Below are 13,160 nucleotides of genomic sequence, written 5' to 3' on the forward strand. Positions count from 1 at the left end.
TCAGAGGGAGCCTTTCATTTTTCCAAAGGAGCTCTGAAAAATGAAAGGTGGAATCTGATTGGTTGCTATGGGCTACTAAGCCAGTTTTCCTTTGCATCAGTTTTGATAAGTCTTCCACATGGTTTTCTGCAAGCCCAGTTCAGATTAATTGGACATTTGCAGAAGTATCTGCAAATAAATCAACTGCATGTAAAAATCACCCTGCGGTTACAGCAACAGACCTCTTAAATGCTGCCGATTTTTTTTATTTTTTTTTCCACTGTGGAATTGGGTGTGGAAAAGCGCTTACAGTACCGGTGCACGTAGCGGTTTTTGTGTAGCCAAAACCTGGCACTCATGCGAGAGACTGGACAGCTCCTATGATAGTCAATGTTGGTCATTTACGATACTATGCCACTTTTTGGCGTAAAAAAATGACCCGTCAATATCTTGGCGTATGGGTGTGTTTGTGCCATGCGAACCACTTTGGGGTGGCAAGGATTGGGACATCAGGTCCGACACGTGTACCATCTTTTATGTCTGGAAATGGGTGTAAATGCAGAGTGAAAACTACTCCAGTCAATGGGAGGCCGTACTGCCAGTCAATGAGTGTACTAAGAAAGTACATAAAGGACATGTCCCTTCTTAGCATGGTTGGGATGTGCGCTCTCCGTGTTTTCCACAGTCAGCACACATACCCATTGATTTTAATGTGTCTGACCGTGGGGTCAGTGCAAAATTCATGGAGCCTCAAACTTATCTGGTCACAGATGACGCATGGAGGGCAAAAAACACTAGTCTTCACTGATTAAACGTACTACATTTTTTATTTTTTTCACGGACGTCAAACCGACATGGAAATGTGAACAAGGCCTTAGTTGCCTGTAGCAACCATTCAGGTTGACCCTTTCATTTTACAAAGGAGCTCTGTAAAATGAAAGGTGGAATCTGATTGGTTGCCATGCCAGTTTTTTTCCTTTGCACCAGTTTTGATAAATCTCTCCCCATATGTACGGCTAGTGTGGATAATGTGATCAGAGCGCACAATATACCTAACCTGTCCCCCCCCCCCCCCCCCCCCCCCCCAAAAAAAACGGCAGTGCGCTATCCACACACATCTGGCTACTGTTTTATTATGTTTTTGTGTGGCCGGCATTTATTCAATGCTCACGTTTTCCTCTATAGTACATTGTGTGGTTCACTGCAACAAAATGCTTTCTGTGGTGGTGGGAAGGGGGGCGGCCGGGCTGAATGAGCCTAATACCCTCCAGCTCGCTGAGGTGACCTTTGGCCCGCTGTATCCTGTGACACTCAGCCAGGCTTTGTGCTGAGGTTTATTCATGATGGTTCTGTTTCCCCCATCACATATGCCACAGTCTTCCAAAGAGAGGAGATAAATTATTTTCAGCTGCAGCTCAGGCAGAAGAAAAGACCTTTGGAGGTGTGGAGAGGGGGAAGGGTCGGCTGTGCATTCTCCAGAGGATGGGCAGGTTGTTGGAGATGCTTGCTGTGGGCTTATGGCCTCCATAAAGCCAGGATCACACATGGCGTTCAGATACGATTTATTTTTTTTTGCACTGTTGAATGATTGTAGTGAATGCGGTTTTACTGTTTCTGTTTGCAGACAGTGAGGGGGTCATTTTCAAAAGGGTATGTGGCAGGTTTATGGCGTAAGGGTCGCAACTTTTGGAGCAGACAAAATTTTGCAACCTTTAGGGTGGATTCACATGAGCATGCTCGGTCCAGTATATATGTGCCGTGTTTCCGCATCTCCCGGACCGAACGCGGCTTCCCTGACCCAAACTGACTGCATCATAGTGACTTATGATACTTTAATTTCCATCGGTAAGGCAGGGGCTACATGGCGGACTTGAGCCCTACAGGTGTAACATTATGGCCATGGAAATGAATGTGGTGCTCTGAAACTCACATGTTTACTGTGTCCCCAAAATTGCAAAAAGCCATTTTTTTTTTTTTTTTTTTTTTACGATTCTGTGGTTGCTGCAAACCTGCAGAGGTTGCACTGCGACCCCATTCATTTCTACGGTTGCGCTGCGGCACCTGTCGCTCCCTAGATCGCTGTGTAGTCCTAGCCTAATACCACAGCTCATCAAGCAGTCCAGCTCCGAATATTGAAGAGCTGCTTTTTCTGGCCTTTCTCCCATTGGCTTCTCTATAGCAGCGGTGGCGAACCAATGGCACGGGTGCCAGAGGCGGCACTCGGAGCCCTCTCTGTAGACACCCGCACCCTGGAAAAAGTCTATGGTCTACCAATATGCCTTAGACTGTTCCTGCCATTCATCCGCGCAGGGCGCAGTATGAACAGCACAGGCAGCGCACTGAATGTAGGCTATCATAGATACACTAGTGGACTGTAGTGTTCAGGATAAATCGCCGTGTTGGCACTTTGCAATAAATAAGTGGGTTTTGGGTTGCAGTTTGGGCACTCGGTCTGTAAAAGGTTCGCCATCGCTGGTCTATAGGACGTAAAAAATGAAAAGAAGAAACGTGTGACAAATGTATCAAAAACAGCTCCATAAAGCTGTTAAAACATTTGAAAGTGTTAAAAATTTAGTTTGTATGAAGGCCGTTGGGCTATGTACAAATCTGCCGCATATTTCTGCGTGTAATACCCGTTCTACTCTCCGTAATATGCTTTAAAAGCGCTTGAAAATAGTTTTTGTATTGTTTTCTACACTCCATAGCTTACAGAGGCGCGTATCTTTATGCCGCAGTTTTCAAACATTTCTGAAGTGGCATGCCACCTCCTTTAAGTGCTTTTAGAAGCAGTTTTTTTCCCACAATCCACTCCACTTGCGCGTTGCTATGTATGTTGCAGACGGTTTACACAGCTGAAAAATAGGACTATAGCAAAAAAGTGTTTTCTGCTTGCTGTGTGAACATAGCCTTAGGGTATCTTTCACACACAGCGTTTTTGGGGCTCTTTCTTGTGTGTGGGGTGTTTTTTTTATTTATTTATTCTCATTGTCAATAGCACAATATAGACCAACATGGTGCAGTTTCTGGTGTTTCTCTTGCATTTTTTAAGTAGATTTTTCAGTCGGCACCATGTCCATTCTTACTGCAGAATTGTCATGGATTTGTTGCGAAATTTCCTGATTGAGTTCAGTGGGGGAGAAAATCTGACCCTCCCCCTCCTCAAATAGGGTCATTTATCAAAGAGTGTTTTTTTTACACCAGTGTGTGCTGCCAGAAGAAGCTCTTCATTTATGACGAGGCACAGGCCTAGTTCTAAATCGGGTGCACCTCTGGCGTAGTTTTCACTTCTCTACTAAATGTTGATGACTTTGCCAGGGCCCATGTTTTGGCGCCCGCCTCTCCTAAGTGGCAGGGACGGTGTAAAAACACCTGTGCAACACTGTTTAAAAAAGTTGTAAAATGGCATCTTGCGTCAATTTTTACGCCAAAAACTGGCATAAAAATCTTCCTAAAATGACCCCTTTTGTGTGAACCTACACACGTAAATGATTTACTGCTGATTTTTTTTTTTTTCCCCCCGCATCAAATCCACAGTTCCTTAAAGGAAACTCGCAGCGGCAAATCCACATCAAATCATACGGATACAATTCGGGAACGGGAATGGGTTTTAATTCCTGATCCAGTTGAGTTCATTGGGGAAAATCGGACAATTCCGCAACAGAAATCGGCGTGCTGCAGATTAGAATATTCACACTGTGAATGACTTTCCGCACCGATGATGTTATGCATCATGTGGATGAGATTTCTACAAATCTTCCACTTTGCCGCTATTCTAAGTGACCGACTTTCCCATCCACTAATCCAGGCATTACATGTGGATGAGCCCTAAATATTTTTATTTTTTTTGTTTTGTTTTCAACCGCATGCACATAGCTGTATTATGGTACCTTCTGACGTGGCCGAAAATTCTGCCAGAAAATCGGCAGGATTGTTGCGGGTTTTTTGGTGTACCTCATGGTGCGCATTTTGTTGTAGGTTTCCTGTATACGAATCTCTCCATTCAATTCACTGGCAAACGGATTCTGCAGATTTTCCTATAGTGTTTTCCACTGCAAAGTCTTGATGTTGCGTTCTTTTTGGGCAGATTTTTCCGCAAAGCTGCATATACCCTTAGGCCACCGCCTCGTGGGTGAAAGCACATAAGATCTGCACGAATTTCCGTGCATTTCTGCACCTTATCCGCGCCAAAATCGGCAATGGTTAACATCGGATTTTTGGTGCAGATTTGATGCAGTTTTGCTGCAGTTCTCACAATCCGCAGCTAAAACCGCAAACATAATTGACATGCTGCAGATTTGGAAATTACACGTCGGGGTCAGTTTCCGCACGGAATAAATTTGCAAAGTGAACATGAGATTTGTGCAACCACTTTGCTGTGGCTTCTCCATGGGAACCCGTGCAGGTGGCCTTACTGTTCCATAATCAGGCGATATTATTACTTACATTCTTGACAGATCAGTCTAATGAGAATTACTATTAATAATAATATCTTCCTGAAATGAGGGCAGAATTTTGTGGATGCCAGGTTAGAGGATCTTTTTTAATGCGTCCCGCCGAATTATATTGAGTTGTATCGGACGCCCATCCCCTGAATCCTCCAGTGACCACTTTGTCAGCAGATGCAATAGCCGAGAGATCACTTGACGGGTAATGGCCGTATTATAGCTGCCTCTCGCCTCGCTCCTCCTATCCTAATCTATGGAAGGGGATCCAGCCTGTGCTGACACAGAGAAAATCATCCCACGCATGAGCTGCTTCAGATAACCCAAGGATCAGCAAGGACGCAGCTGCTGTCAGAGTGGGATCTGTAAAAATTGTATCTGTGCGCGAAATGTAGGCGACTGCGTGAACCCGAAGTGCTGTCTGTGGCCGTGGAAATCGGCGCACCATTATTGGTTCAGTTTGGAGATTAGTATGACCATTTCTTTCTGTAGATGATAGCGGAGAAACTGGACATTGTGGGTAGCGTACGTTCATGTGGCCATGTAATTGCGCACGAACGTTGTTTTTTTTTTGGTGCTCGGATGCAGACCCTTTCACTTCAATGCGGCTGCAAAAGATGCAGATTGCACACACACACACGCGCGTGCTGTCTGCATCCATTGCTCCGTTCCGTGGCCCCGCAGAAAATCTAGATCGTGTCCTATTCTTGTCTGTAAAATGGACAAGAATAGGCACTTCTATTATGGGTACCCGTTCCGTAAATTGCAGAACGCGCGCGGACGGCATCCGTGTTTTGCGGCTCCTCAATTTGCGGACTGCAAAACACAGCACAGTTGAGTGCATGAGCCCTATTCCTGATATTGGGATGGTATTTCTATAAGGCGCTGTCCACACCTGACATCATGACAGCAGTGCTGCAAAGTTTTCAAACTATTTCTGATAAAGCCTGACAGACCCCCCCCCCCCCCCCCCCCCACTGACTGCGCTGTTCTTGCTGTCAAAGTTGGCATAAAACGAGGGTAAAGAGAAAAATTACAGAATTGGCAAAATACGGATGGCGTCGGTGTGGCACCCCCCCCCCCCCAACCCATTGACCTAAACTGTTCCGTGGTCCCCATTTACGGCCTAGAAAAGGACATGTTCTACTCTTTACGTGCCCACCTGTATGTCTGTTCCACAAAAGATAGAACATGTCTTATTTGTGGCTGCAAATGTAGACCACGGACCCCCTGAAGTCAACATGTAAAAAACATCACCCATGTTTTGTGGCCTGCAAAATACATACGGTTCTGTGAACGCCCCCTAAGGCTCTGTTTCTGTATCCTAAAGGGACACTAAGGGTACGTACACATGGCTGATTCTCCGCCTGGATTTCGATGTGTTTCCTAACCAAAATCTGCATGTTACTTCCGGATCTTGCTGCAGATTTTTATGCGGATTTGCGCTAGGTCTTGCGCTCTTCTTTGCAGAGGGTGAAATCTGCACTGAAAATCCACACAAACAGTTGACAAGCTGTGGATTGTTAAATTTGCACCGCTGAAAATTTCCGTAACACGGATGGGAGATTTTTGGACATCTACTCAGCTGCTACTGTATTACGCTGCGGATTTTCTGCACGAAGATTCATTTGAATGTAATCTACTTGGTCAGGCAGTTGACTTGTATTGCTGTGTAATTGAATGGATTCTGTTCCCTGTAATCAGCCATCCCAAGCTGTAGTGTTCGTCTTGATTTTTGACCAGGAGGGCCACAAATTCGTCTGCCATCTTGATGCCTCCTGGACAGCTATTCTGGCGAGCAAAAGAGCAGATTTTTGCACAAGCTAGTTTCCACAAAAGGTTCATGTGATTTTTGTGCTGCTGACAGCACTTTCTTAGGCTACTTTCACGCTCTCGTTTGGTACGGATCCGTTCAGATAATACAACCGTCTGCATCTGTTCAGAACGGATCCGTTTGTATTATCTTTAACGTAACCAAGACGAACACCATTGAAAGTCAATGGAGGACAGATCAGTTTTCTATTGTTCCAGATTGTGTCAGTGAAAACGGATCCGTCCCCATTAACTTACATTGTGTGCCAGGACGGATCCGTTTGGCTCAGTTTTGTCAGACGGACGCCTAATGCTGCAAGCAGCGTTTTGGTGTCCGCCTCCAAAGCGGAATGAAGACTGAGCTGATGCCTGCTGAGCGGATCCTTATCCATTCAGAATGCATTAGAATGCAAACTGATCCGTTTTGGACCACTAGTAAGAGCCCTGAACGCATCTCGCAGACGGAAAGCCAAAATGCCAGTGTGAAAGTAGCCTTAGCAAGTGGTTTGAGAATGAAATCTACCCCAGCCCAGCCCATCCCATAGCTGGCATAGATTTCAGTTTGTGGCACACGATTGGAGAAATTATTAATAGGTGTTAGGTCTCGAAAAATATTCAAAATTTAGTATAGCCGGTGAGCTATTCAATAAAATCTGTCTGTATAGCGCCCCTGCTGTTTATTCTTTTCCTTATTTCTCTGCCCACCTCTTTGAGGTGGTCACACACGCTTTATTTAACCTCTTTAAGATCCTGGGATTTTCCCTTTCCCTTTTTATTTTTTCATTCTATACTCCCTGCCTTCCCGGAGCCATAACACGCCCGCTGGGATAGAACACGACCAAACCTTCCCCGCCAGCTGTGATCGGGAGGGAGCTGCAGCAGAAGGGACACAGCCCCTGAAATAAATCTAGCAGAACAATTGTAGCAATGAACGGGTTGATCTCTGGATCCATGTGAGGTACAGGGCTGGTTCTAGCTTTGGTAGAAAGAGATTGTCATAATTGTTAAGAAATGGCATTTTTTTTTTAAAAATGTGGCTTATTGATGTGCTGTTTTGTATATGAAACTTCACATCTTCAATGGTATATTAAGAATTGAAGCCCCAGAAAGGCTGCATCCAGTGTGGGTCCAGAGTCGGCAGATGGTCATTGAACACAGATGCCGAGGTTTTGCTGGGGGTTGTAGTTCAGTCACAGATGGGAGGGTTGGACATATGTGTGAGAAGTGGTTTGCACTGGTATATTATAGTAGCGTTCTTGCATTTTGCTTTCTATGCAGGCAGATTATTTGCAGGAGGTTTGTAGCAGTTTTGCCTAATTGCTGTTTGCCTCTATTTCCTGTGCTTATCGTCCTTCACATAGACCTTTTTTGTTATTACAATATCCAAATTATAACATTCCTTGAAAGGATCCTCTTGGTGACTGCTCCCTCCTCGGGCATGGTTCAGCGCTGGTAATTTGGGCAGCGGAGGGGTTAATCGCCCATAACGCTCAGGCAGCCGCCTGTGACGTAGCCTATTCCCGGGGAAAGTTTCAGAGGAGTTATGAATCCAGCTACTTGTTCCCATTGCGTACCGCAGAAGCACCAGCCCACGACCATTAATACTTGGAAAGAAAAATAAGATTATGCGTTAGAATCATAGTGACAAATACCTAGCGTGGCTCGGATTCTTCAATGCACTTTTTGTTCACTTCGGTTGCCGAATTTATCCTTCACTTTGCAAATCAAACTGCTCCACATAGTAATACTATAGCCCGGTTCTGGGCGACCCTCCACGCCGTGTTACCTCTCCTATATCTGGCAGGATGGTGTATTCCAGGGAGTGCGGCCCAACGTCTGTAAACATTCATGTGGAAGCCCAGTAAATTCCCTGAAAGTGTTAAGTGAGCGTGGCACTCACCAGGATGGGACTCGTAACCGTTTGTTTCCTCGGCACATTATGTAACGAACCCGGGGTGAGCGTTCCTGTCGTCTTCCATACAATAAATTGAAACCAACTGCAAAATACTCCCAAAAATCACCCCCGAAATGTCTTTTTGGCAGTCGGCCGTGTTTTACCGCATGATTTTCCCCGGTAGCTTAATAAGCCATCCCTTAATTCCATCTTGTAGGATCACATTGGTGTAACCACACCATGAATCCCATCATTCAGGCAATTTGACCTTGAGTAGAGGTGCTAGAAGCCGTGGATTTTGCGGTCTCCGTGCAGTCCGCACACATCGCGCCGTTTCTAGAAGACGCAGGACAATATTCTACTGTGTACGGCACAAGAGCGGGGGATGGAGAGGGAAAATCCTTCCACCCATCTTGTTTGAAATAGATTTTCGGCTGCTTTAAAGGGTCACTTTCTACCTTCTGGTGTTTGTTAAATGGACTAGCGGATTCTGCTAACTTTAGCTTATCACAGCCCTTGATGCTGCTGCTTGCTCATCTGATTACACTCCTCGGGGAATAAGGTTAAGGACACGCTGTTGGTAACTAGAGCATTTTCAGGGCTTTAGTTTAGCAGATGGGATGCTTGGCTGTATCCATACATCTGTCCGCCTGCTGTGGCAGCTGATGCTACGGCTGCATTTTGTTCTTTTGTTCTGTTCCACCCCACAAATGAATGCTCTGCGGCGTCGGTGTCTAAGTTTTAGAACTTTTTTTTTTTTTTTTTTTCTTTTTGTTCATTTGAAATCTCCATTCATAGATGGATGTTCTGTTTTTAACGCTTTAGTTTGGTTTATAACGTATTATTATTGTTGATTTTAACAGATTTTTTTTCTTTTAATCTCTTCATAGGAACAGACACCAGTCTGCCTGACACTGCATGGTCCGAAAGAATTAAGACAATATGGAATGACATGAAAGAGATTAACTAAGGATTAACGGCTCTGAGGACAAACACCTCTGTCGAGAGGTGAAGCACAATCTCGCGCCCGTGGCTCCAAAGAGCAGTGTGCAGAAGCAAAATGGCGGATCCCGGCATAATGAGTTTATTTGGGGATGATGGTAGTATGTTCAGTGAAGGTTTGGAGGGCCTCGGTGAATGTGGATTTACTGAAAATGCTGTCAACTCCATGGCTCAGCAGATGCCAATGGATCAGGGTTTTGGTTCTTTGCAGTCGCCACTCCACCACAATCCCAGCGGTACAAACCAAGCCAAGCTGTCCCACTTTGATCACTATAACCAGTATGAGCCACAGAAAATGCACATGATGGATCAGCCTAACAGAATGATGACGAACACTCCTGGGAATGGGATTGCCTCTCCACATTCACAGTATCACAGCACATCTGTTTCTCAGGTCCCCCATGGTGGTGGCCAAATGGGAGTGTATCCTGGTATGCAGAATGAAAGGCATGGGCCGTCATTTGTAGACAGTGGTTCTATGTGGGGACCTAGGGCAGTGCAGGTCCCTGATCAGATAAGGCCATCTTACCAGCAGCCGCAGTCACAGCAGCAACCACCCACATCTTCCGGACCTCAGGGTCCTCCTCACCCTCAACATGTTCAGCAAATGGGTAACTACATGGTTCGAGGAGATTTCACAATGCAACAGCATGGTTCACTACAGTCACAGAGGATGAATCAGTTTTCACAAGGACAAGATGGTCTTAATCAAGGAAATCCCTTCATTGGGACTGCAGGACCTGGTCATATGTCTCATGTACCCCAACAAAATCCTAACATGGGGCCTTCACTACGTCATTCGGTCCAGCAATTTCATCACCATCCCCCCAGTACTCTCCATGGAGAATCTGTTGCTCACAGTCCTAGATTTTCTCCTAATACTCCTCAGCAGGGTGCAGTTAGGCCACAGTCCCTTAATTTTAATTCTCGAAACCAGACTGTACCTTCACCTACGCTAAACAACTCAGGGCAGTATTCCCGATATCCTTATAGTAACCTTAATCAGGGATTAGTTAATAATACAGGGATGAATCAGAATTTAGGCCTTACAAACAACACTCCAATGACTCCGTCTGTACCTAGATACCCAAATGCTGTGGGGTTTCCTTCAAACAATAGTCAAGGACTGATGCACCAGCAACCAATTCATCCTAGCGGCTCACTTAACCAAATGAACACACAAACTATGCATCCTTCACAGCCTCAGGGAACCTATGCTTCTCCACCTCCCATGTCACCCTTGAAAGCAATGAGCAATCCAGCCGGCACCCCTCCGCCGCAAGTTAGGCCTGGCAGCGCGGGGATTCCTATGGATGTTGGAAGTTACCCAAATATGCCTCATCCGCCAGGTCACCAGCCTCCTGGCGGCATGGGAATGGGACAAAGGAACATGGGTCCCAGAAACATGCCGCAAGGTCAGACATTCATAGGCATGTCCTCAACACCAAGGGAGATGGGTGGGCATATGAGACCAAATGGCTGTCCTGGAGTTAGCCATGCAGATCCACAGGCAATACAAGAACGGATGATGTCTGGACCGCAGCTTCCCGGTCATCAATCTTTTCAGCAGCAAATGGCAAACTGTCAGCCTCATCCAGCTATGCACCATCAGTCTTCACCGCCGTCACATTCTCATCACCAACCATGGACTTCGCTTCACCAGTCACCTCAGAGTACCCCCCAGAAAGTGCCTGTCCATCAGGTAAGTGTGCTAACATGGTGCACTGAGTACACGATGTACTGTGAATGTTTGCCTTTGCTTTTTTCTTTTCCTTGTTCTTGACGGTATATGTGGCTTTCACAAAACCCAGCTTGTGAACTTCCTGCTCTGTGCACATTACTCTGATTTTTAAGAGGAGACCGAGCCGCATGCAACAACAGGAAGCTGTATCTGTATTGTTTTGGTCATGAAACAGCTGCAGCTTTTTGTTCAGTGTCTTTGATGCACGAGAATTTGGCAGCGTTGTAGATGAATATGTTGGGACACCTCTTCTGGTGATAGATACTCGTTTTGTCTCTTTAAAGGGGTTGTCCCCTTTATCTGACCTGACAGATTCTTCGCCAGTTCCCCCAGCAGGGCTCTGTTTTCCTGGCTGCAACGGTGACATCTCGTCGTAACACTTGACCGCTGCAGCCAGTCACTGGCCTCTTCAGTGCAGCCCTGAGATCAGTGATTGGCTGCAGTGGTCATGTGGTGTTGATTTGATGTTACCGCTGCACCTGGGAAAACAGAAGAACAGGAACGGCCGCGCAGGATCTGTCAGGTAAATGATCATGTATTCGTTATTACAGGTTGATTCCCTCAGCTGTCCGGTTTCCTCTTGAAAGCTCACAACCCCTTAAAACATTAATTTATTTTTTTAAATGTATAATATCACTTGGTGTCAGATTAATGGGAAGCGAAGTAATGAAATCTAATTTGTAGACCGGTTTGATAGGCAGATTTATGCAACTTTCTAAAAGAAAATGTCACCAATAGCTTTGTTTGGTTTGTTTCCCGTTTCATACCTCTGTCTTGTCTGTTTAAACCGTAGAATCCTATAAATTTAAGACTGAATCCCCTAAGTCGTCATGTGTGACAACCCTAATGGCTGCATGCATGGTCTGATAGTAGTTGTCACCAAGTTTCCTTTAGCCCTGAGCTGCACAACTGTCCAGTTGTCTTGGTACGGCTCCTGTAGATGGATGAAGACGCTAAGTGGCAACTGTTGCCTAAATGCACCATTTTGAAATTTGGCACCCGCTCCATCCCATCAAAGCGAATGATGTTGAGCTGCAATACCACATCCAACCTGTGTACTGCTGTGGCGCTGTTTAAGCAGCCATGTTTTTCTAACTCTGTGCAACCCCTTTCACAACCTAGTAGGAGAAGATTCAAGGATATGTATAATCTGTAAAGTGCTTAATTCGGAGAAGACTCTTCATATGGTAGTCACTTTTAGCGTTTCATTCCTCCGTGGACACGGTTGAAGTAATTACACCGGCCGTTCATATAGCTGGGGTTGGTTTGTGTGTGTGGAGTCTAGTCTGCGACTTTGGTCGTACAAGTCACTGTAGACATCAAGTTCCTATTAGAGATCATGTCTCAGAATTGGACACAGACAGTAAAAACATAGAAGCCTCATTAGACCATAAAATCCTAAAAACCTCATTGCTCGAAGTGTGGATTATAGTGTTTTCCAAGTGCTTCTTCCACAGTGGTCATTCTCCCCACATGTCCATACAGAAGGTGGGACATCACTAAGGCTAGAGGTCCACGTGTGAACTTCACTGAGGCTAGAGGTCCCTAAACATGAATACGCATTTTTGGTCAAGTTTGATAATAAAATCAGACGGGTGGCATGGGCTCTTGCACCCGGTTAGTAAATAGCTCCCTGTTATCGAGTTTCGACTAACCAGTGTCTGCTTTATTTTTAGCTGCGTTTCCCATTCATATTATCTTGGGATAAGGCCCCAGGAAATTCCAGACATTTTTATGTGACTGAAGGAAAACTTATTTTTTTATTTTTTTTTATGAGAAATTCTTTTTTCATGTAGCGGCTACAGCTGTCCTTTTCTCATGAACAAAGGTAGTAGTGTGTAGTGATGGACAAACATCTGCCAGGACGGTTCGCGAACGCGATCAAATGTTCGCGAACCGTAAGTTCGCGGCGGGTCCCATTCATTTTAATGGCAGGCGAACCTAAAAAACCTTCCGCTCATATTTGCAGCCAATAAATAATTACTAGAAGTGCACAAATAGTCCCACAACATGGACAGTGACATACCAGATGTATTAATCGAATTTGCGATCTCCATTCATTATTTTTTTTCAATGCGAAATATCGGCAATATAATTTTTGCGTATGCGCACACCAGTTATAATTATTTTTTTCAATACTGTTTGTCACTGTGTGTAGCAGAGGGAACGCAGCAAAACAGCAGACAAATGCTGCTGTACCCAAATGCACTATATAGAAAGTATATTGTTGGTATATAACACCCCGCTTCTATCCGTTTTTGGGGGCGACTGGTATCTCACACCAGTACAA

At 45.2% G+C, this 13,160-nt stretch overlaps 1 protein-coding gene across 1 annotated transcript in view; it reads left to right on the forward strand.

The window, feature by feature from the left end:
- The window catches only part of LOC122939331 (chromodomain-helicase-DNA-binding protein 7-like), a 40,347-nt gene that overhangs the window by 20,114 nt on the left and 7,073 nt on the right, over positions 1-13,160 (forward strand). The window contains exon 2 of the mRNA XM_044295400.1: positions 9,018-10,831. Coding sequence (XP_044151335.1) covers positions 9,188-10,831 — 1,644 coding nt within the window. The 5' untranslated portion in view covers positions 9,018-9,187. The remainder of the gene's footprint in view (positions 1-9,017; positions 10,832-13,160) is intronic.

Source organism: Bufo gargarizans, chromosome 5 (genome assembly GCF_014858855.1).
Source record: "Bufo gargarizans isolate SCDJY-AF-19 chromosome 5, ASM1485885v1, whole genome shotgun sequence".
Lineage (NCBI taxonomy): Eukaryota > Metazoa > Chordata > Amphibia > Anura > Bufonidae > Bufo > Bufo gargarizans.